The sequence below is a fragment of the Fusarium pseudograminearum genome, chromosome 1 (assembly GCF_000303195.2).
Source record: "Fusarium pseudograminearum CS3096 chromosome 1, whole genome shotgun sequence".
NCBI lineage: Eukaryota > Fungi > Ascomycota > Sordariomycetes > Hypocreales > Nectriaceae > Fusarium > Fusarium pseudograminearum.
Genome location: NC_031951.1, coordinates 9,685,611 through 9,707,540, shown reverse-complemented (window position 1 = coordinate 9,707,540; position 21,930 = coordinate 9,685,611). Strand labels below are relative to the sequence as shown.

Here is a 21,930-nt window from a genome sequence, read left to right as displayed (position 1 = left end):
TAAGCTTAGACATTGGCTCATATTGGGGCTGACGGCCCGCTGCGTCGCGAATCAAGGGTTCGTCCACAAAGGTACAACAAAGCGAGATTTGACAGGGGGTGTAACCTCGGCCAAGTTGGCTTGTCTAGCTGGTCCTGGGATAGTACCCTCTCATGGTTCTGTGATTGGATCGGCTGCGTTCCTGTACAGCATTTATGCAAAACACTAAGGTATGTTTATTCACGTGCCTGATTATAGTCAGTGCCTAGTTATGCTTTTTGTCTATGCAAGGCTTCGTGTAGCATAAATCCATCCTGACACTCTTGATACGCTCACGTTTCATAGCATTATCCAACGCTCCCATGTGTGATGATCAGTGCATGGTTTTCTCCGATGGATCGCTCGGTGCAGGCCGAAGTTCCGGCACACATTGTTTTACTACTCGCGACATGTTTCCAGAAATAAACCAGATTCTATCATCGTGTAAAAGGGTCAGTGCTGTGCAGCAAACATTGTTTGAAAACAATGTTTGAATCATTGTCAGTTACGTCTGCGACAGCTACCGGCGCAAACTCTATAATGGCGCTAGCCCATGCTTTTCTACGGCCGAGTCATGTTAATAATTAAGATACGCAACCGAGCAACACAGTACCAAGAATAGACCACTCTTCAAACCGCTAGAAACACCACGTCAAACTCTAAAATGTCACCTCAAACACCCTGGGCCCCTCAGCTCTCAAGCTTCGCCGACACCCTCATTTTCTGTCACAACCATCCTTGCCGCTTCTTCATCGACATGATCAGCCTCCCGCTTATCATCGGGCGCCTTCTTGCCTGTCAAAGCTTGAAACAGAACGACAACGACACCGAGCGCAGCCATGGCTTGCCACACGCCTCTGGTAGCACCTGCATAGCCTTCGATCGCTATCGCTTGCTCAGCGCGACTTAAATCAACGCCATGAACAAGTCCCGGGGTGTTGACAAGACTGGAGACTAAACGTTGCCGATCGTCACTCAACCGTTCACCGCCGTCTAGCTGAAGGAACCCAGCCTCTAGACTGCCTCTAAGGAAACGGTAGAATATGCCACCCGCGACGGCTGTGCCAAAACTTGACCCAGAGCCCCGGAATGTGCCAAGGAGGCTGGTAGCAATGTAGCGGGTATCGTCGTAACTCAGATGCAGAATATGTGCAAGAGTGTAGTTGACCCCCCCTCCAGTCGCGAGGCCGTTGATCAGCACGACAACGATGAACAGAACTAGAGGAAGGTTGGTGGTACTGATGAGCGAGAGCGTATACGTGCTAATTGTGAAGATGACCAGGGCAGAGATGGATGGTAGCCAAAATGCACCATTGCGACGAACGTGGAGCAAGCCGACGAGGATGCCTCCTAGGCCGAACCCTATGTTCGTTGGTATCAAGATAGAGCCCGCAGCAGCGGGAGACGAGCCACGGACTACGAGCATGAAAATGGGCGCGTAGAAGAGGACGCTCCAGCGGGCGATCATGAGGCCTAACTGAGCGAAGCAAGAAAAGAGGATACCTGGCGAGGAGAGTACTTTGATAGGGATGATGGGGTCTGTGGCCACATAGATCTCAACCGCGAGGAAAAACAATAGGATGATAGGTGCAAGACAAAGAGGTAAGATCTGGATCTCATCCGCAATTGCGTAGAGGAAGAGGACGATCGATGTAGTCTTTGACACGCGAGTTAGTAAGTCTTGCTATATCATGCAAGCGAAGGGCAAAGAGCTTACTAAAAGTGCAGCCCCTAGGTAGTCTATCCGTGCAAGTTTCTGTCCGAGAGGAGTCTTATCGTCGTGGGGTTCTGCAGCGGCAGGTATACTGATGAACACTCCCAAGCCTGTGGCGATGGCAAAGGGGATCTGTCCCCAGAACAATGGTCTCTAAGATAGGCAATTTGATTAACATCTCACGTTTTCACGAAGAACCCAAGGCAGTTTCTTACCCATCCGATGACCGGCATCAACCCCCCGAACACAATCGCCCCGAAGGAAACTCCAGCAGTGAAACCCGCGTTTATCAAGCCCAGAACAAGACCTCTAGACTTCTCACTTGCCAACTCGATTGCGATTATAATAGCAAGGGACAGGACACCAGCAGCACCTGTGCCTGCAATGACTCTTCCAGCAACAAACACTCCGAAAGAAGTCGAGACAGTACAGACTAAACCGCCTGTTGCTATGAGGGCCGCAATAGGGAGAATGAGAGTTCTCGGCGGGAAGATGGTGGCCAAACGACCTGTTACAGGCGCCAGAGAGGACATTGGGATGAGATAGGCACCGGTGAACCACATAGCGGATGAACCATATGAGTCAAATTGAGCAGCGATAGCGCCTTGAATCAAGGTCATACCAGACATGTTGCATGCTGAGAACGCGTTAGTATGGTGGTAACGAGAACCCGAAAAGGGACATCTGATATGAACGGTCTTGTACCTGTCAGGAAGATGAGGAGCCATAAGCTTAATCCTATGGCGATTCCTCTGGCGAGCGGAATGTGTACTTTGGACTGAGCATCCTCAACATGGCGAGAATTGCTATCCTTCTGAGTACCGGATCTGATGGACGAGCTGGAGCTGGAGCTAGACCTGCCGAGTAAAGGAGTCTCTTCCGTACTAGTCGGCGGTTCGTTACGAATATTAGAGTAAGGACCGGGCGTGGCACTGCTGGAGCCGGAGCCGGAGCCGGAGGGTTGTGTCGGAGAAGTCATGACCTAATCAAGATGTATGCGGTTGTGTCTAGGAACGGGCTGATTGATTAACGCCGAACAATTAACTTGATATCATTGCCAAACGATGGATATAGTCTAGATGCTTGCGGATGTCTATAGAGTGTTGGAAATGACGTATGTGAAGTCCATGCTGTCGCCATGAGTCGCGATGACGTTGGTGATGCTTATCACGATAAGAAGCCCGGAGCATAGGGGTCCGAAGCTCCGGAGGCTCAACTTCAACACAAAGCCGACAACTGGATTCGGGACCCGTTTGACTTCGGTGGTTTTTACGCCGAGATCGAAAGCTTAATGTCACAAGTTGCTCCGGAGAAAACATTTTACACCGCTGTCACAAATCTCCCATGGAAATGTCCTAATGGAATGTTTCGTTGGGGATACGGGCTGAAAGTGCGGTCAATCAGGCAGGAATGTCATTTAATTAAGATCCATTATATGTTCCTTATTGTGCTGTTAAGGATTAGTGTCAATACAACAGCAGCATGGCTATACTGCAGCGCATAAAGCTACACTACATGGTCACTCACCGCATGAGAATTTGTGATATTATGGATCTTGAAATCCCACTCCAAGGAGAATTTTAACGTTAATTGAGTGTTCCTGGGAGAGCATCCACCCAGTTAAAGCCTGCTGGTAGGCGCAAGCGTCCATAGGTACAGTAGGTGCTGTACAGCCTATAGCGGAAAAGACCCTGCATCTGTCTCGGTTATAAGTGCCCCGTGCCACTGCAGGAGATGGAGACAAAAGTCGGGGAGTCTGGACTGCAGACCACACACAGACCATGAAGCATCTAGAGTTTATGTATCAAGCAGATCATCGACGTGGCAGCTGCAATACTGACCGCTAACATGGCATCATGTGCTTCTAATGCAGACTTTTGTAATAGAGGAATAAGACGTTCTCAACCAATTGTGGCTATTCGTATACAGATAAACAATATCAACAGGCAATAACATATCGTCTTTTGAAGCGAGCGTTGAAATAACCCTGCAAAGGAGCAAAAAGTAAAAAAAAAAAAAGACAAGTCTAGGCCGTGCTACACGGGAATTATCGGTTAGGGCCGTGACGGACATGCATATTAGCTGCAGATGCTGTGTGATTTTAGACGATTTGCTGTCTCTTGTTTTTGCGGTGAAAAGCCGCATTGGCTTGATTTTGATTACCAGCAGTACCATAACCGAGGAAAAAAAGCAATTTTGACATGCAGTTAATCAATTCCCAATCTAGATACACGCGACATCCGTTGAGGGCGGACCGGCGATCAGAGCTTGGTGAAAGCTTAGCAACCCCCCTGTCAAGGCCAGAAGTGAGACATGACGTATGAAATCAAACGTTGACGAATTCTAAATGAGGATAAATTAGCCGTAATAGTATATTAAATGAGAGAATTAGAGGCGGAGGAAATGCTAGAAACCACTCATACAACGTAGCAGAGGCTGAGGGGCGGCGGCACGACGGCGCGGAACTACAAGTATCGATCATGTGGCTTAGATTTGATGACTTGTCAGTACAGCAGCCCATGAATGGGTTGGAGGCTTGGAGGGATAATGGTGTGATTCGAAATGAAAGAGCCTGCGGAGCCGCGGCAATCAGTATGGGGAAACAAAATAGGCACCGAGATTATCGCGATTGTTCAATTAGTAGGTGTTGTCACCCTGCCATTGGGGCAGCAGGTGTCTCGTCACTGTGTGTTGTATTGCATCGGATGGCCCGGTCAGATGTCGAGGCGGAATTGGCTGTAACGTGGTGCATTCAACAAAGAAGGTTAAAACTCGAGAGCAGGAAAGGACCGAAAAGGGGATTATGATGTAAAGAAGGAATAAGGATTGGTATCTATCCATGAATTGAATTGCAACAAACAGACAAAAGACAGAGACGACGGCCATGATGATGACGATTCAATCCACCCAATAAATGAAGCTAGGTACTGTTTAGGTGGACGATCAACCATTCACCACGCGTCAGTGGCATCTTTCCCCTCAATCTCAGTGCCCATAATCAATTGACTCTAGCCCATCGTTCTCCTCTTCGGGCGACCGAACCCAATCCTCAGCCGAGCTGAACTGCTTGCCCAAACAATATGTACAGTTAGTGCATCCAGTAGTAGGACCCTGCCGGGTATCAAAAAATCATCTTTGAAGAGTTTTTTCTCAGTCCCAACCCAATCAACGAATAATAAACGCAACCCCTCATTATCATTATCCACCCCAGACATCTGACATTGGACTCTGTTAGCCATGTTCCTAGTCGAGTTTAGGCCATTGATAACCCCAGGATTCCTTGCAGAATGTCTTGTCTTGTACATACCTGACTGACTCAACTCGAGTCACCTGACCCGCAACCGATGAACTGGTAAATGATCTGGCAGCCGTTCATGTAACACTACAGCACTAAAAGGGACATGTGACTGTGGAAAAGATGCCAACCATTATAATTAGATGGTCGGAACTCTACTAAACCTTCATCTCAGCTCCCTCACCGTTAGAACTGAACTGACACCGAGGAATGCCGTTTGACAGTAAAGTACCCATCGCATCCACATCGTCGGGGGTACTAAGGTATTAGGCGTTCTCTTATTTAGCCTCCCGCCCGAATCCTGGCGGGGACACTCAACTGTAGCGATGGGCCTGACTGGACGCTCGTGGTCGGTGGCTGAGAATCTGCCGCTAAATCCGCTAAGAGAAAACCTCTCCCCGTTTTTGCGCCGCATTCCCTCTCCCACCACCAGGACCTGGGCGGGTTACTGTGACTTTGCTTTTTGCTTGGTACAAGTTTAAAGACGAATCTATAACGGGTCGGGAGGCTATTATTGCTTGGCTTTTGCTTCTCTTGATCTTGTTTTTTGTTCCGCTGATCCTGGAACCGAACCTCGCTAAATCTCTCCCTCACCCTTTTTTGGTTCTGCTTTTTTTTCTACTTCTGTCAACCTATCTTGAATTCGACAATTCTCGTATAGTGCCGGGACTACGCCACCGCGGTACGCCATCTGACGAGAGACAAGAACAAACAAACTTGCTCAGACCACACGACTCGATCTTCTTCGTCTCCAATTGCCTCATCCTCTGCCGACGGTCAACTTGTCGATCCAAGAAATTCGGAATTCGCAACTCCCCGAAGACATGGCACGCTCGTCAAGGTAGCAACGGCTCCAAGTTTCTCAAGCCAACCAACAGCTCACTCTCCATCTGACGAGTGACGAGTCCATGTCTCTTCAAGCTTCGACCTCGACATGTCCGACTCGGCCTCCACCGACGATGGAGGCATTCCCGACCGTGGTCCCGCCGTCTTTGCGGTCACGACGGCCACTCTCGTCCTCGCTACCGTCTTTGTCGTCGCACGAATTATCTCACGCACCTTCATTGTTAGAAACGTTACCTGGGATGACCGCGTCATGATCCTCGCATGGCTATTCGCCTTCTTCCTATCCTTCACCATCTGCTTCGGCGTTCACAATGGCCTCGGACGACACGACGAAAACATCGACCCCCAACGATTACCCGCTCTCCGTCGTTGCGAATATGTCTTCTCCATCTTATACAATCCCGCATTGATGGCTACCAAGACCTCTGTGCTTATATTCTACCTGCGATTGGCCAAGCACACCCAAAGAGTACTTCGATTTGCTTCTTGGTTGACCCTGGCCGTTGTCAACATTGCTGGTGTTATACTCACTTTTATGAATGTGTTTCAATGTCGCCCGACCCAAGCCGCCTGGGATGTAAAATATGACGACCGCCCGAGTGCGAAATGCATCCCTTTACTGACCGAGTTTATCTGCTCCTCTCCCGTTAACATCGTTACGGACCTGGCTATTCTCGCTCTCCCTATACCCGTCCTGACCGGCATGCGCCTACCTTCTCGCCAAAAGACGATTCTGGTCCTGACCTTTACCGTTGGTATTTTTGTGACGGTTGTCGATGTAGTAAGGATTTACTACCTGCAACAAGCCATTACGGCACCCACCAGCACATCCTCCGATCCTCAATCGCGTTTTGGTGGACAAACTGATTTTGCATGGAACGCGTCGAGATCACTCATGTGGAGCGCCGTTGAAGTCAACGTCGGAATGATGTGCGCTTGCGTGCCAACGTTGAAGCCTCTGGTCCTCAAGCTTCTTCCAGCTATGCTTTACGACCCCGATGGAACCAGAGCCAGTACACCCAAGGGACCAAATGACTCGGATTCACCCTCGACGGGCCATCGCGCCAGTATTCAGCAACCACCTCCCGTCGCGCAACCCAATGCGCAAGCTCCTCTCAATGCCAACGCTCCTATGAGCGCTATGGAGTTTCTAACAACGCCGTTCGATGAGCCAGCCCCACCTCGTCCTGCGCAACGTGCTGCTCAGAGCAACGGGACATATCAGACATCGACAACCATGACATCTTCTACTGGAACTGTCGAGGGCGTCTACTTCGGCTTTGTGAACATGACGAAACCCAAAAGTATGCTCAAATGCAACAAGAAGGAGTCTTTCAAGTACTGTACGATTGTCTCTATCTTGTTTTTGCTCTGGGGCATATCCTATGGTTTGCTCAATACGTTGAACAACGTCATTGCAACCGTTGACAACATGACCACCCCCGAAACACTTGGCATGACGTCCGTTTACTTTGGAGGCGGTTACTTTTTCGGACCCCTGCTAGTGGGTGAATGGATCCTACGGCGCGACGAGCACAACCGATCGAAACGCCACAAGGGTAACGGCCACGACAGCGTTGGTGGTTTCAAAGTTACTTTTATCGTGGGACTTTGCTTCTACGGCATTGGAACCGTCATCTTCTGGCCCTCGGCGGTCACCCAATCATATGCAGGTTTCATGCTTAGCAACTTTGTTGTTGGCTTTGGTCTCTCAATCCTAGAAGTCGGCGCAAATGCGTTTTTGATACTCTGCGGACCCCCCGAGTATGGAGAAACCCGCGTACTCATGGCCCAGGGCGTCCAGGGTATCGGCAGTGTCCTCAGTGGTCTTCTAGCTCAAAAAGTCTTTTTCAAGGGCATCGTTGAGCAAAACAATGCATCCAGCATGACTCTCATCAACGTTCAATGGACTTATTTGGGAATCACGCTGCTTTGCGTTGCTCTAGGTCTCTTCTTTTACTACATGCCTCTTCCGGAGGTCAGCGATCGTGAGTTGGAGCAATCCGCCACGCATCTTCCCATGGATCCCCAGAAGAAGAGAAGCGGCCTGCAACTACGCACGTGGAGCCTAATCTTGGCTGTTCTTGCGCAATACACCTACGTTGCTGCCCAGGAGTGTTCTAGCATCTATTTCCGGAGTCTGATGATCTCTATCCTTCCCAATCAGCCCAACACCGGCGAGGAAGCCGCACAAGGCGCTAGCGACATTCCCAATACCGACAAGCCACCCGGAATCAGCCTCTCCATACCCGACTACCTTCTTATTGCGCATACCGCCTTTACAGTATCTCGTTTCATGGCAGCAGGCCTCACATATCTTTCTGTATACCGCTCCCGCTTTCCCCGGCCTCGCACCATTCTCACCGCCTGCATCGCTGGGTGTTTCCTCTTCGCACTTCTTCCTGTGGTTGTCCGTCCACCCAACCCTAACCTTCTTATTATCCCGATTGTCCTCTTCTACTTCTTCGAGGGACCCATATACCCCCTGGTTTTCGCTATCGGTCTTCGCGGCCAGGGTCGACGCACCAAGCGTGCTGCTGCTTTCATCACCATGGGTAGCTCCGGTCCGGGGTTCTTCCCCTTTGTCATGTATGGCATCATCAAGCATGGAGGGACTGTCAAAACGGCTTTCATTGTGGTCGTCGTCCTTCAGGCCGTTGCGATGTCATACTCAATCTTCCTCCAGTCCGTCCGCGACGTGAAGCGAATGGTAGATCCTTGCCCTGCCGTACGAGATGCTCTCGGACAGCCTGACGAAGAGATGCCATCGCCCATGGAGACAGCAATGGCGGACCGGGCACGTCGACGCAGTACAATCAGGGCCAAATCTCCAGGAATCTTTGGAAAGGTCTCCCAAAGCACCAGAGTCATAGGTGCCAAGTTTCTCAGCTCTCGACGTCGCTCTTCACAGCCGTCGATACAACAATGCGAGGACAGTCGCGACAACGTACCACTTTAATTAATATTGATGACTTTTATAACTTCATCCCTGTTTGTTTTCATAATTGATAAGCTTCGGGACTTTTGGTCTCAGACAGCGAAAAAGGGAGGCGTCGGGTCGGATCAATGACGAATGACTTGTTTTTTCGATGCTATATACCCAACACGTCCTTATAACGGGGGGACATTGGTACATACTTTTACATAGTTTTTAGTTTTCTCAACAGTATATTGTATAACAAATTCTGTTATGATAGTCAATGCTTCATAAAAAAGCAATGACCCAAAATTTTGAATATCTTTACTGAAGCTGTTTGCTATTTTCCTATGCATTGGTCGTCAGGTGAATCGCATAGTCTCATCATCATATGCATGTTTGGTCATAAAAGCGTCATAACGAGATAATGAGGGTCTTTTCGAGAAGAGAAACAGAGGACAAAAGGACCATCACCACCCAAATTTCTCCAGATGCAACTCGACACCCGCTCCGTTGTCCATAATAGCATCAGCTGTAGCATTTTGAACGGCTGACATTAGTGTTTTTGGCCCGCAGCCCATGACTAGCACACGTTTGTCCGATGGCGTGCTTTCTATACTCTCCTTGATCAGAGAAGCAACGTCTGGCCTCCCGGACAAAACGACGTTGTCACCCAAGGATGGATGAGTCGTGATAGATGTGGGCGACGAGATGCCATCTTGCTCGAGGTCAGGCGATGGCCTAGCAGTTGTGGCGGTACTGGCCTGAGTTACTATCTCTTTCTCTGGGTCAGGATCGACGAAATTGCTGTTAGAAGACGCATTGGAAGACGTGGAGTGCTGTCTTTGGGGGACACTTTCGGTTGCTGAAGCGCGTGTTACATATATTTTTGTAGAGACGCGGTGATCTTGGTGCAGGGTTTCGAGATGTCGGGCAAACCAAGAGAGGTACTCTGTAACCATATTAGGCACTTAACGCCCAACTTGTTTCACGCAAAACATACCTTGGTTCCTAATTATCCAGATGAATTCAATTGCGACCTCTGCATCCCTGTCCAGCTTCTTGAGCATATCAAGAGCCGCACCAACTGTAAAGCTAGCACCGCTGCCTCCAGCTATAAGCATAACCTTGTCGTACCCCATATCAGGCAAAGTACCATAAGGACCTTCAACTGATGCTTTTAGCTTGATCCCAGGGTTTCGAAGCGCACAATCATGCAACTTTTGGGTAAATCCGTCATAAGCGGCGACGACAAACTCCAGAGGATTGACTGCAACCATAGTGAACGGATGAGTCTCGAGCGTGCGCACAGCAGGAACCCAAAGAAAGCCGTGTTTTCCGGATGTAGACCCAAGAGGAGTTTTTGCGAGCGTTACACGAGTCCCGCCATTGGGAAGAGGCGTGAGTGTGACAGTATTGTTCACGCCGTTGGCGACCAGGCGCCCACAGCGGACAATGCGTCCGATGGTCCAGATCCCGGCGGAAACGCAGACGATATACAGGACTTTCTTGCTGGGCTCTGGCTGGTGGAGACCGGTCATTATAATGGCGAGAATCCAAAAACTCACATGGATGTAGTAGAATAACTCGTACCACCAGGCCCGAAGGACAGCGCCCGCGAACGAAAGTGCGATAAACGAGCTCAGCGCAACCATACCAAATATTTCTTCCTTTGCAAGCAAACGTTCGAGAAAGTTCTGAGCCCCGAATATGGCAGTGTAAGTGCTTGCGTGTACCATGGCAAATATGAGGGTAGTATAACCAGCAATGCGATGGAGAACGTTGAGACGCTCGTAGGATGAAGCTATTAGAATAACGACCGGCGTGTTCTTAAGAGAAAGGAGAATGACAATAAGCAAGTTGCCAATGGCCATCCTGTATCGAAGTGTTAGTGCAGAATAAATTCGCATAATGGGATCACGTACCACCCAGTTCGAGAAGCTACATTGGATAGGAACGGCATGTTCTCATTGTCCAAGTATGTAAAAGTCACGACAGCATTGATGATGAGGTACCCGAGAATGACAAACGTATATCCTCCCGATGGCAATCCTGGGATGTTTCCAAGGCTTGAAGCTCTCATGTGTCTGCCTAATAGTTAATCTTTGACAATCTGCGAGAGAATAGAGCAAGCTCTTACCTAAGGATCGCCGTGATGATGCTTGGTTTGCGCGAAGCACCTGTCTCAACACAGAGTCTCCTAAGAAGGAGAAATATGCAGATGGTGAAATAAAAGCTAGCCATTGCCCCGGCAAAGAAAGTCATGGCATCGTAGTTCATTTGCTGGCGACGAGCAAGCTTGGCGAGAAACGCTGGATCTGAATGGGAAGCGCGGCTCACCATGATGCGATTACAATGCGAGAGAAGTTCAGAAATGAACCAGACAAGGCCTTCCGATGATGAAAAAGAAGAGAGCGGGGGTATAATAGACTGGAAGAATTGCCGTTGACTTGATCCTGTACCAAGTGGCACAAGAAGAAATGAGTGTGAAGAGAGATATCAAGGAGTGTATTGGTGTATCAGAGAAACAACTTCCGAAGTAGCACGGTAATGACCGAGTGTGGTGGCGTGGTAGCTCTTTAGGAAGAGAGTAAGGTTGGTGGCCCTTTTGTCAGGTACTTATTTAATAATCCAAGGCCATTTCCCGAATCCCGAGCCAATGGTCCATGTTGCAGAGGGTGAGGGTAGAAGCTTAAAAACTCATAAATGTTGTCGAGAACAAACATGCAGATAGCCTACGGGTGTTTTGAGACACGCTGGCGGGGAACATGAAGGCTTCCAATTGAGCACTATATATGCAGCTGAAAGGATTTGCACACTCACTCAGTCACTGCATTATAAGAGCTGCCGATAAAAACATGCGTGATGGCAGCAAAAGATGACGTGGGTGGTCATGTGTCAAAAGGATATGATATCTAACATGAATCATAGTTTGGCGAACAGTTTGAATCGGTTGATGGCATCTGAAAAGAGAAACACCATTGCTAAAGTGAATCGCCGCAGGTAAGGGCAGAGCGGAATAGACTTTCGCCCTTCAAGAGTCATTCACGACCCAGTTTACTATCAGCATGTGAGGTACTCAAGTGTTTGAGGCTGAGACCGTACTTCCATCTCAACACCTGGCATAGGGTGACATCAGACTGTGGTGATATATGAAAGTTTAGTTCGACATAGTTTAAATGGATGAATACGTTTTCGAATGGCTCAAGGGCTCTGATAGGAACAAAGTTGCTGGTATTACGGTCAAGTCTTGTGATTGATAGAAACTATCGAGACACCCAACGACGGGTTGGTTGATCGGTATGGGCGTAAGTAAAACTGTTTCCAAGTTTTGTTTCCTACATCAACGAAGCGTTTTGCACTAAATAATAGAGCTGGTCGTGCGTACTTAGACTGTTACAACAGACAAGGGGGGGATGCAGGTACCGTGACCGCATCTGCATGAATGTATGCACGAAGGAGCCACATGAGGTTTACATGACTGGAAAGCTTCGACATTGGTCGCCGCTTGTTCCCCTGGACGCACTCTTGTCAGAACTTAAACAGTAATAGAGCAGAGTTCCAAAACAAACTTGGCGACTATCAAAGCTAAAGATATCCATTTGCTCGGCGGCATCGTTATCATGCGCTTGCGAGACTCAAGCCATAGAGATCAGTGATTAAGCTGCCGTGTCACCCCAATAGCAGTTAGAGCTCAATACAAGCACTGACAAACTCAATGCCAACCCTGAGCTAAAAGCTTTCTGCGTACAAAAGCACTTCGCACTGAAACATTTGAATCAGAGTCGATGAAGAACAAACAGCAGGTAATGCCAAGCCCGTACTTCTTCCAAAGTCCTGGGTTGACCTCGAAAGACTCGAGAAAAGAGTGTGCTATCTCTTCTCTCGGTTTATCTTTACACACCTCATGTCGCTGTTTGTCCCGTCGCTTTACTGACCAACCAAAGACACCGATAATGCTTTGCTTTTGTCTTGTAACATGGCTGCTGTGTACCATCGGCTTCTACCCCAGATGTGACAACACTATGTCGTACATACATGTTTCGTCAAGCTGACAGATGTGTCGTATTTGTAGACGATATTACACGACACCGGGCGTGGAACTCCCCTTGATTACAACACGGCGCGGGCTATCGATCATAGTAAGGCGTCCCGTTTCAGGGTAGTCGGCATTGTGCATGGCGCAGATTGTTGTACAAACAGATTGCAACAAGTAGAGACCCGACCACACTTTATCACGGCCATCGCGCTGTAATGGTCAGAACGATTGTACAGAGTTCTGTCTTTTCCGACAGCGCGAGTAGTCAAGCTCCTTGTCGTGTTACGAAGGCTAACATTATACTCTGGCGAAGTAGCATACAGTTACGAAAGCTGTCTGGTGATTAGAGTGTGTCGCCTGCATGTTTATTTTCTCGACTGCTGCTTTTTCCATATGTAGGAGTCGCTGTAGAAAGATATCAGAGTTTGTTTTGCTTGGCAAGATGAGAAACCCCGATAGTTGCACTCTGGCCAATATGAACTGTGATACTCGATATCCAAACTACATTGACGTTTTATATCAATTTGCCTGTTCGGGTTTTTGTCATAATGCGACTGTATCCCTAAGAAATTGACATTTTCATTCCACCGTTGGCACAAATGACGCTACCAGTCGTCCAGCCACTCTCTTCCGAGCATAGCATGTCAATTGTGCCGGCGATTTCAGAAGTAAACCCTGGTCTTCGTCCACCCATTGACTCACGTACTATCCGATCGAAACGCTCAGCGTCGGATCCCGCTTTGTTCAAGATATCTGCTTCACCGTCATATTGAGCTAATGGGGCTACATCAACATAAGGCTGGTTGATGTCCCAGAAAGTTTGTCCTGCGGCCGCGTACATATCGCCCCAGGCCGGACCAGGATTGACAGCGTTGACAGTAGCACGAGTAGCCAACTCACGGCTCCAGGTCCGTGTCATGGCTTCCAAAGCTGCTTTGCTCCCGGCATAGACCGATTGGCCCTGGTACCCGATAGACGAAGAAACACTAGAAACGTTTACGATACGTCCACTGCGGTTAGTGGGAAGATGCGGGGCAACCGCTTGAGTTAAGAGGAGGGGAGCCAAAACGTTGACGTTGTAGACGCGGTGGAACTCGAGTTCCTTTATAGCCCCTTGCTTAGTATCGTTCATGTGCTGATTAGAAGAGACGCCAGCATTGTTGATCAGGATATCGATCTGGAAGGGCTTGTTTGAGCTATACGAAGCATGGAACGACCGTGCAGCATCGATAACCTTAGGTGCAGCCTCAGAAGGACTGCCTAAGTCGGCCTGCACTGAAGAGCATTGGATGTTGTGCAAAGACGAGAGCTCACTGCAGAGCTTCCTGGTTGGCTCCGTTGATGAGTCGGAAGTGTAGACGAGAAGAAGATTGCAACCTTTGGTAGCCAATCTTGCAGCAACTGCTGCGCCAATGCCTTGAACACAGTTAGAGGATCGTGATGCAAGAGCATATACTAGTAGAGGCGAATACAAACCTCGTGAGCCTCCAGTGACTATTCCAAGTTTTGAATCATAGGGTCGATGAGTAGCCATGATGAGAAGGTCCTCGATATTCCAAATTTGTGGTAATTGACGAGTTGATGAAGGAATTGATAAGGGAGAAGGTGCTCGATACGTCAACTTGACAGCGGAAGCTACATTTGGGGGAAGAGTACCCCACTAACTGATCTAGAGCCGTATCATGATGGTGGGGGCAGGTGACGTCCGCTCGATCCCAGTGGAAGGTACGAACGAGTTTACAGATGAAGAAAACAGCTCCTTCCCTGAGCACACAGACGTTCTTGGCGGGCAGAGTTGCCAAGGTCCAACGTCTCTCGTGAACAGGCAAGACCCCACAGTTCCTACCACTTTCATTGAGTAACTCTTGACAGACGAGCCTTTCTGTTGACAAGAACATCATGAGTAGCTCTTGCTTGTGCCTTACTAGCTTACCCCTCGGGGAATCGATGCGGGGTAACGCCAAACGCTGAGGAGTTGTCACCCAGTATTAGATCCTTATGAAGTGGCTCTCTATGGTCCAGCTTCTACAGATTAATCCCCACGACAAGGGTCTTAGCCAATTAGAGACTCAATCGAATGGGACTAACAAGCTGCTCACCAAACAGCTGAACAAGCTTCTCCACTAAACCTTTCTCGTTCCATACAACTTACATGCTTAGTTACCCAGTGTTCTTGTTGAAACCTTCGACCGCTACTCTGGTGTGCTTCCTGCTGTCTTGTTTAGGCAATTCCGACCACTTCACGATGGAGACGTGCCAGATCATCTCGCGGAACATGCAGGCATGGCTGTCGTGTCGATACCAGCGGAACCCCCCAAAATGGAAGATTAATCCTCTATCGATGGACCGTGGTGTTTTCATGTTATCAGTTAACACAAATATATAGATAAGCAGTCGAGGGCGGAGCCAGTGGAGAGAAGTCGATGAGAGGCTTGTCTGTTCATCTTGGGTATAAAACTCATGAATTGAGTCATTTTGAGCTCCTATTCAAGCGTCCTTCTCTGTTTCATAATTCTGATACCACGTTTTCGCCATTATTTTCTCAGTTCGACGAACGACTCTTCATCATGTCTGATCTTCACCCTCTCAACGGAGGCAACTTTGTCCACGATAACAACCGCTTAGTCGATGGTGGTTCTATTCTGAAGCGGTTCTCTCTCTCAGGCAAGACAGCAATCATCACCGGCGCCGCTGCCGGCATTGGCTTCTCTATTGCTGAAGCATATGCCGAGACTGGTGCCAACATTGCTATTTGGTACCGTACCAGCAACAAGGCCCAGGAGCGTGCTCAAGAACTTGCCAACAAGTACAATGTCACTGGTAGTTACACTTCTGGAATCAAGTTGTAGTTTTTTTCCCTTACTGATCGAAAATCTCCAGTCAAGGCGTATCAGGTTGATATGCGAGACGCTCAAGCCGTTGAGCAGGCCGTCGACCAGTCAGTCAAAGACCTCAACGGCCGGCTAGATATCTTTGTTGCCAATGCTGGTATTCCTTGGACTAAAGGTCCTATGGTAGATGGCCCCATTGACCACTATCGCGATGTTGTCCAGACCAATCTAGATGGTACCTACTACTGTGCAAAGTCCGCAGCCAAGCACTGGCGTCGTCAGAAGCTTGAGGGTACTGACCTCAACGGCCAACCTCTAAGCAACTACACATCAGGTAGTTTCATTGCTACCGCTTCCATGAGTGGAGGTATCGTGAACATTCCGCAACTTCAGGCTGCTTATAATGCCGCCAAGGCAGGTGTTATTCATCTCATCAAGAGTTTGGCTGTTGAATGGGCTCGGTTTGCTCGAGCCAACGCCATTTCTCCTGGCTACATCATCACTGAGATCTCCAACTTTGTGGACCAGGAGACCAAAGACATGTGGAAGGATAAGATTCCCGTAGGGTAAGTTTGTTGTTTCCGTTGTATTTTCCGCAGTACTAACCAAATAACAGTCGCGAAGGTGAGCCTCATGAGCTTCAAGGTGCATATCTATTCCTAGCATCAGACGCTTCCACGTATGCCACTGGTGCCAATTTTGTTATCGATGGTGGTTACAGCGCTCCTTAGATTGAATAATGAGAAATTGAAATGACATAAATACATTATACATAACATGAAAGCTTGGATTGTGTAATGACATACATACATGTTAACCAAAATGACTGGGGTAATACGGGAAATGAAGAGAAGCAAATGAATACCCTAAACTCGACACTTGTATACGACCATGTTTGTTCTTCTTGCTGACCTCCACCCTGATTTTTAGCCTGACGATTTCCCCCGATTTCTTTCCTGATCTTCAGCCCGATATGCCTTCTCAGAACGCAGAGTCTCACCGACGTTACCTACGCTTGGTCTATTTTTCAGAGGACACGGGAGAGTGAACCCCAGGTAGACGAAGGCCAGCAGACTTCATACCTGAAGCGTTCCTGACTTTACTTCTGATGTCGACTCTCCGAGTCCTCCCCACATGGAGTTTGTCGGCGAAAATAAAGCGCATCTTTTTCGTGTGCGACTCGGCAGCTTGTTCTTGGGCGATTTGCAAGATTTGATCAGCAAGGCGATCAAGTTGAAAAAAGGCCCCTTCTATGGGATATTGCTCGAAAACATCACGTGCAGCTTGGATACTTTCTTGAGCCGCTTTTAGATCTTCTTCTGTATCGTTGGCCACGATGGTCCTGACGTCGTGAAGGATACGAATCGAGGCCTCGATTAGGATATTGACGCTTGGATCCATCGTTTCGAAATCCTTATGGCAGAACTTTGCCCATCCTTCAATGTCTTCCAGGAGAGCGTTGGCCATTCTATTAGCTCCCTCTCGAATAGCCAGCTGGATGTAGTTGCGGGTACGGAAGAAGCAAACCAGGTTGAGATAGTTGATCCGATCCCTGAGGCCCATCTTCCTGTCGATACTGGAGGCCGAGTCGTTCTTTCCAATGGCCAAGATCAATTTATCAGCCGTCTTGAATTGGGCAGTTTCCACTTCTTTCAGACGATTCCGGTAGAGATTGCTCTCTTGCCTGGGGCTTCCGAATTGCTTTTCGAATACTCTCTCCTTCCTGTTGACTATTCCGTTGAGCTTTTCGATGTCCCCCGTCTGCGTTTGAACTTGGGCTCTGAGGTTCTGAATTTCTTCGAGGGCTACTTTGAGTTCATTCCCATCCTGTGGGGAAGTGTCTGCTGAAGAGCTGGCCTTGTCCTTATCCTTGTCTTTGCCTTTGCTATTGTTTGCCAACATTTTTTGAAGACCCGAGTTTTGCTGTTTGAGCCTCTTGATCTCTTCTTCCATCTGAATCGAGTTGAACGACGACGCCATCGAAGTGTTTGAAGAATATTGGCTGTGCTCTGGAGTATCTATTCCAGACAGTTTGGAGGAAAACATTTCGTGGAGCTTGAGCTTTAGTCTCTCAATTTCCTGATCTTTTTGCTCGAGCTTTTTGGTCTGTTCGGCTATGGACCCGCGGAGTTGATCGACCTCATTTTCCTCTGTCGAGTTGGTCAATACACTTCCTTCATTTGCCTATGTATGATGGATTGCCACTTACTGTCCCTGAGTTCCTCTCCTTTCTGTTCAATCAAGCCCAGCAGACCTATACCATTACGATTGTCAGTCTGCTCTAGAGCTTTTGCCACAGGTAGCCACTTTCGATCGTACATACTGTCCAATTCCGCCCAGTTCAGGGATGTCTTGTTGATGAGGGTTTTAATCTCTGGTCTTGCGTTCTGATCGTCCTGTGAGAGCTTATCGTATACATTCTTAGTAGCCATCCATGTTGCCGCGTGCGCCCTCAGCTTTTTGTGGACTTCATCGTGAAACGCCGTCATCTCTTTGAATTCTTCCTCGGCATCTTGGAATTCCTCTGCGCTTTTTTCGAGAAGCGTTCCCGAAACTTCGTTTTTAGCTTTGGCCATTGCCAGATCGGCCTCTAAAGTCGCGATATTCTGCTTGCTGTTATAGGCTTCCTCAACAGACTCTTTGAGAGATGTCTTTGTTTGGTCCAGTTCGTATTGTAAGTCGCGTTGCTGCTTGGACATTTCGAGGTTCAATCGGTGTATCATTTTCATCAGTTGGTTGGCGTGTTCAACAGGGACGTCTAGCTTGTCTCGACACCACTCTGTCAAGGCGGCGACCATGCCGTTGTTTGTTGTGAACTGGTGGATGATCTCCTTCTCCAATTCGTCCGACATTTCCACATCTTGATCCTTTAGGCCTTGCAACTGCTTCGTTGCCCTCTCCAGAGGAGGAGTGGTGGGCCGCAACTGGACTGATAGAGAATCAAGCTCACCTGTCTCGGTGTTTGTGATTGATTTTCTGAACGCCTGCACTACCTCGCCAAACTCTTGGTCAGAGATCGTAGGGTTATGGGCGTATATGTGTTGGCGATCTGGGTTTCCTTCCGCGGGTTCGACGTGAGTATCCCCCCACCATTGATGGTCATGCTCGAGGCGAGCCTTGCGATTAGCTTCGTATTCCTCCATGGTTTGTGGGTTCTGCGCTGGCTAGACCTCTTTTTCTGAATTGCCAACCTGAGAGTTGGGTGATCAACTGCAAGGGAAGAAAGAATCGAGACCAATTATTGTGTCAGTACTGGATGATGGGTGTTTGAGGATATTCTGCACAGCCTGAGAAATCTGACAAGGCCAAGAGTTTCTTGAACAGGAACACTGCTCAGACATGGGCAGACTTTGTATACCCCAACGTTACGTTATTTCCACGAGTCGAGTCAGCTACTGTGAACAAAGAACCCTCGGTTCGAGGACAGGCCACCCTCCATTGTAAATCTAGACTATTCGATTCTTTGACGTGGGCTGTTCATAAAGGCCGATTTATTTCAACTTGGGGCAATTGAGTTCAAGTATCAACCGGCCTCTTCGAGAAAACCAGCAATGAATCATGCATGCAGGTATATGTATAAGTTGATGGTTGATAGTTGAAGCTGAGCTCTTCCTGTACAGAGCTCTTCCCGCCACTCTTCTGAATGATGCTGAACTACAGTTTCTGACATTCTCGGACTACACGTTACAGTTAAACCTCTTTGTTGAGTTTGAATCGATAACTAGCCGGATCTTGTGAGGCTGAATCAATTCAGGTCTCGTCCTTTGTCTATCACTCTTAGCCGACAACTCTGTGGAAGCAAACAACCAACACATGATGTGGTCCGTGTCGCACATTATCTCATTCATTAAGACCAAAGGAACAAAGAACCCAAGCTCTTACAGCGGCTATTCTTAGAAGACCTCATGAGTGTACTCGATATCAAGGCATACCAACTACTTCTTTGTTCACAGTAACAAAAGTTACCAGATTCTAGTGGCATCTCTGTCTCTCATCGAGGGATCAATCGTTCTTTGTGCAAGACATGGTACCTTGAGTTCATCTTTAAGCTTCACATCCTCTGAGACACGATAGAATCCAAGTTTCCAAATTATTAATCACTATTTACTTTATTATGTAGCTTCAAAAGGCATTCCAGGCTGGTGTCCTGGCCACTCTCTCCTCCAATCCTTCCCTGTTGGGACGATCACTGCTTTCCACATGTACAGAGAACTCAGTAGTCAATTTGATACCCCTTTCGTTCTCAAACATGTCAACATCAACCTCTGAATCAGCGTTTGATGCCTTTCTCTTCCCTTTGGGGTCTCTTGGTTCGCCATGAATCAAAACTTTGGGATTCGCCGTCATCAGATCTCGTTGCCACACATCATCCTGTGGATCCCAAGCGCTACTTTTAGAAAGCTTTCTCATGTTGTAATGATTGTAGTTTCTGGGGTTGCTGCTTGGGTCGACCAGTAGCTCCAGAGCAAGCAAGCAACCGCACCAGAGTCCGACGTGGACTTCAACCGGAAACCAAGCTTGTGTGCGAAGCATTTTATAAGTTCTATAATCATGTCAGCTTCAATTATAGGGTTGGTAAAGGTGGTAAAACTGACGTATCGACGCTCAAGTCAGTTGTCAATAGCATTGCGACTCTGACAAATGTTGAAACGATCACGAATACACCGAGAATAAGGATAAGCAGCCGCTTCATGGTCTTCGCACGTGTTCTCTGAGTCGTAGATATGGCCTTGATCGTGAGGCCCATTATGAAAATATTGATGATTGTGGCCGCTATAGAGTGCGCCTGTCTCATACGACCAAGAGTAAAGTTGGAGACGCATTGTCTGTCTGGTTTTCCGGCATTAAAGACATCACTGTCAGCAGTTTAGTAGGGTCATTTATTAGTCAGATATGGGAAACTCACGCTGGAGGACTGCATGAGAAGACAAGGAAAAGAAGGGAAGTCGCGGAGACGATGATGGTTGCCATCGAAGCACCATAAATGAATGTCATGAAAGACCCTGTTCGTGTCTATCGTCAGTAAGTCAAGTTGACAGATGAGGGAACTTTCTTACTAGCTCTGTAGATGCGAGGAAGGCAAAGCACAATCGAGAGTCTTACAAAGCAACCCGATGATATGAAAAGCATTTTATCAACAGGCATTAACTTGAAACGCCGAGTGTCAGCCATTTGATCTGTCTGGGAGAGAATACCATGTGAGTACATACCGAAAACATCTCAACCAATGCCTCTTTGGGCACTCTATCCATATGAGTTCCGACACCCTTGGTCACCAGAACGACTTCTACGCACGACAAGGCGGTGACATTGCCCTAAAATATGTCATCGTCAGTTAAAGCTGTCCAGTTGCCGGTGTTGCAAGTTGGAATATAGGCAACTCAACTCACCCAAGCCAGGAGAGCAAACAAATCATCCCATCCCAGACCCCTGACAACTATGCCTCTTACATATAGCCGCACAATTACCAAGACACTTGTGATGACTATAAGTGCGATGTTGAGATCCGAAATGGCATGGCCGTCGCTGTCCTCGGGGTCGACCTTTACTCTTGCCAACAGCGCCATTTCCTCGCTCTCATCCATTCTCTCTCCCTTCCCTACGCTATCGATTACGTCGCCGTCGTCGTGATGGTGATAGTGGTGGTGATGGATATAGCCCGCGCCTTTTCGTCGTCGTCGCACTCGGAATACCGGCCTCTTCCGAGCTTACGGTTGATAATATCCGAGATTCGTGCAAATGCGCAAGACATTGGTGATCTGTCTCGAAATCCACGGTGTTTTTGACATAAGAGGGCTGTTGGGTCCTTCATACATGGGTCGAGTCAACGGAGAAAGGAGTGAAACGCTCATACCGGGGGGGTGTTCCTTTCTTTAGAGGAGACGGCAAGCCATGGCGCAGGCTTTTAGACGAATCTGGACTTTTTTGTGTTGCTTAACGTACGACCAGGAACCTATCAGACCATGGCAATTGTCTTTCAACCAGATAATTGCCAAGAGCAGATCTAACTTTGGAGTCGGGCACGTTGGTGGAAGTCCTGGAAGGCTTGCCTGGCCGGACATGGCTAAGCGCGTGGTCGATCTATAGAGACTCTATTCGAATGGGAATCAGACTAACTTGAGTTCATCGTCCACGGAAATATCTTCTGCGGTAAAGGTCGATATTCAATATTCAATACGAGGACAGAGATCTCCAGCAACAGTCGAAGGATCTGCAGTATCGGGGTAGAAGCATGAAGTAATAGGCGAGAATATTTGAAACATGAAATCG

The 21,930-nt window shown here is 48.2% G+C and overlaps 7 protein-coding genes across 7 annotated transcripts, besides 1 other annotated feature; 2 read left to right on the top strand and 5 right to left on the bottom strand.

Annotated features, from left to right (window-relative positions):
- Positions 1 to 715: 715 nt before the first annotated feature.
- Positions 716 to 2,711, bottom strand: FPSE_04542 (uncharacterized protein; the record flags this gene model as incomplete). Its single annotated transcript, XM_009257660.1, has 4 exons — positions 716 to 1,675; positions 1,736 to 1,885; positions 1,948 to 2,369; positions 2,438 to 2,711. 4 exons carry the CDS (start codon positions 2,709 to 2,711, stop codon positions 716 to 718), a joined length of 1,806 nt encoding a protein of 601 aa, XP_009255935.1.
- Positions 2,712 to 5,961: 3,250 nt separating this feature from the next.
- Positions 5,962 to 8,832, top strand: FPSE_04543 (uncharacterized protein; the record flags this gene model as incomplete). Its single annotated transcript, XM_009257661.1, has 1 exon — positions 5,962 to 8,832. One exon carries the CDS (start codon positions 5,962 to 5,964, stop codon positions 8,830 to 8,832), a length of 2,871 nt encoding a protein of 956 aa, XP_009255936.1.
- A 428-nt stretch (positions 8,833 to 9,260) lies between these two features.
- Positions 9,261 to 11,133, bottom strand: FPSE_04544 (uncharacterized protein; the record flags this gene model as incomplete). The annotated part of the gene is made up of 4 exons (XM_009257662.1): positions 9,261 to 9,742; positions 9,794 to 10,665; positions 10,716 to 10,877; positions 10,931 to 11,133. 4 exons carry the CDS (start codon positions 11,131 to 11,133, stop codon positions 9,261 to 9,263), a joined length of 1,719 nt encoding a protein of 572 aa, XP_009255937.1.
- A 2,258-nt stretch (positions 11,134 to 13,391) lies between these two features.
- FPSE_04545 (uncharacterized protein) lies at positions 13,392 to 14,363 on the bottom strand (the record flags this gene model as incomplete). Its single annotated transcript, XM_009257663.1, has 1 exon — positions 13,392 to 14,363. One exon carries the CDS (start codon positions 14,361 to 14,363, stop codon positions 13,392 to 13,394), a length of 972 nt encoding a protein of 323 aa, XP_009255938.1.
- Positions 14,364 to 15,396: 1,033 nt separating this feature from the next.
- FPSE_04546 (uncharacterized protein) lies at positions 15,397 to 16,391 on the top strand (the record flags this gene model as incomplete). The annotated part of the gene is made up of 3 exons (XM_009257664.1): positions 15,397 to 15,649; positions 15,710 to 16,226; positions 16,277 to 16,391. The coding sequence occupies 3 exons, from the start codon at positions 15,397 to 15,399 to the stop codon at positions 16,389 to 16,391; spliced, it is 885 nt and encodes a 294-aa protein (XP_009255939.1).
- A 289-nt stretch (positions 16,392 to 16,680) lies between these two features.
- FPSE_04547 (uncharacterized protein) lies at positions 16,681 to 18,803 on the bottom strand (the record flags this gene model as incomplete). The annotated part of the gene is made up of 2 exons (XM_009257665.1): positions 16,681 to 17,810; positions 17,870 to 18,803. The coding sequence occupies 2 exons, from the start codon at positions 18,801 to 18,803 to the stop codon at positions 16,681 to 16,683; spliced, it is 2,064 nt and encodes a 687-aa protein (XP_009255940.1).
- Positions 18,804 to 19,782: 979 nt separating this feature from the next.
- Positions 19,783 to 21,245, bottom strand: FPSE_04548 (uncharacterized protein; the record flags this gene model as incomplete). Its single annotated transcript, XM_009257666.1, has 5 exons — positions 19,783 to 20,203; positions 20,256 to 20,516; positions 20,567 to 20,673; positions 20,871 to 20,975; positions 21,051 to 21,245. 5 exons carry the CDS (start codon positions 21,243 to 21,245, stop codon positions 19,783 to 19,785), a joined length of 1,089 nt encoding a protein of 362 aa, XP_009255941.1.
- Positions 21,246 to 21,287: 42 nt separating this feature from the next.
- Positions 21,288 to 21,312: a microsatellite.
- The last annotated feature ends 618 nt before the right edge of the window (positions 21,313 to 21,930 follow it).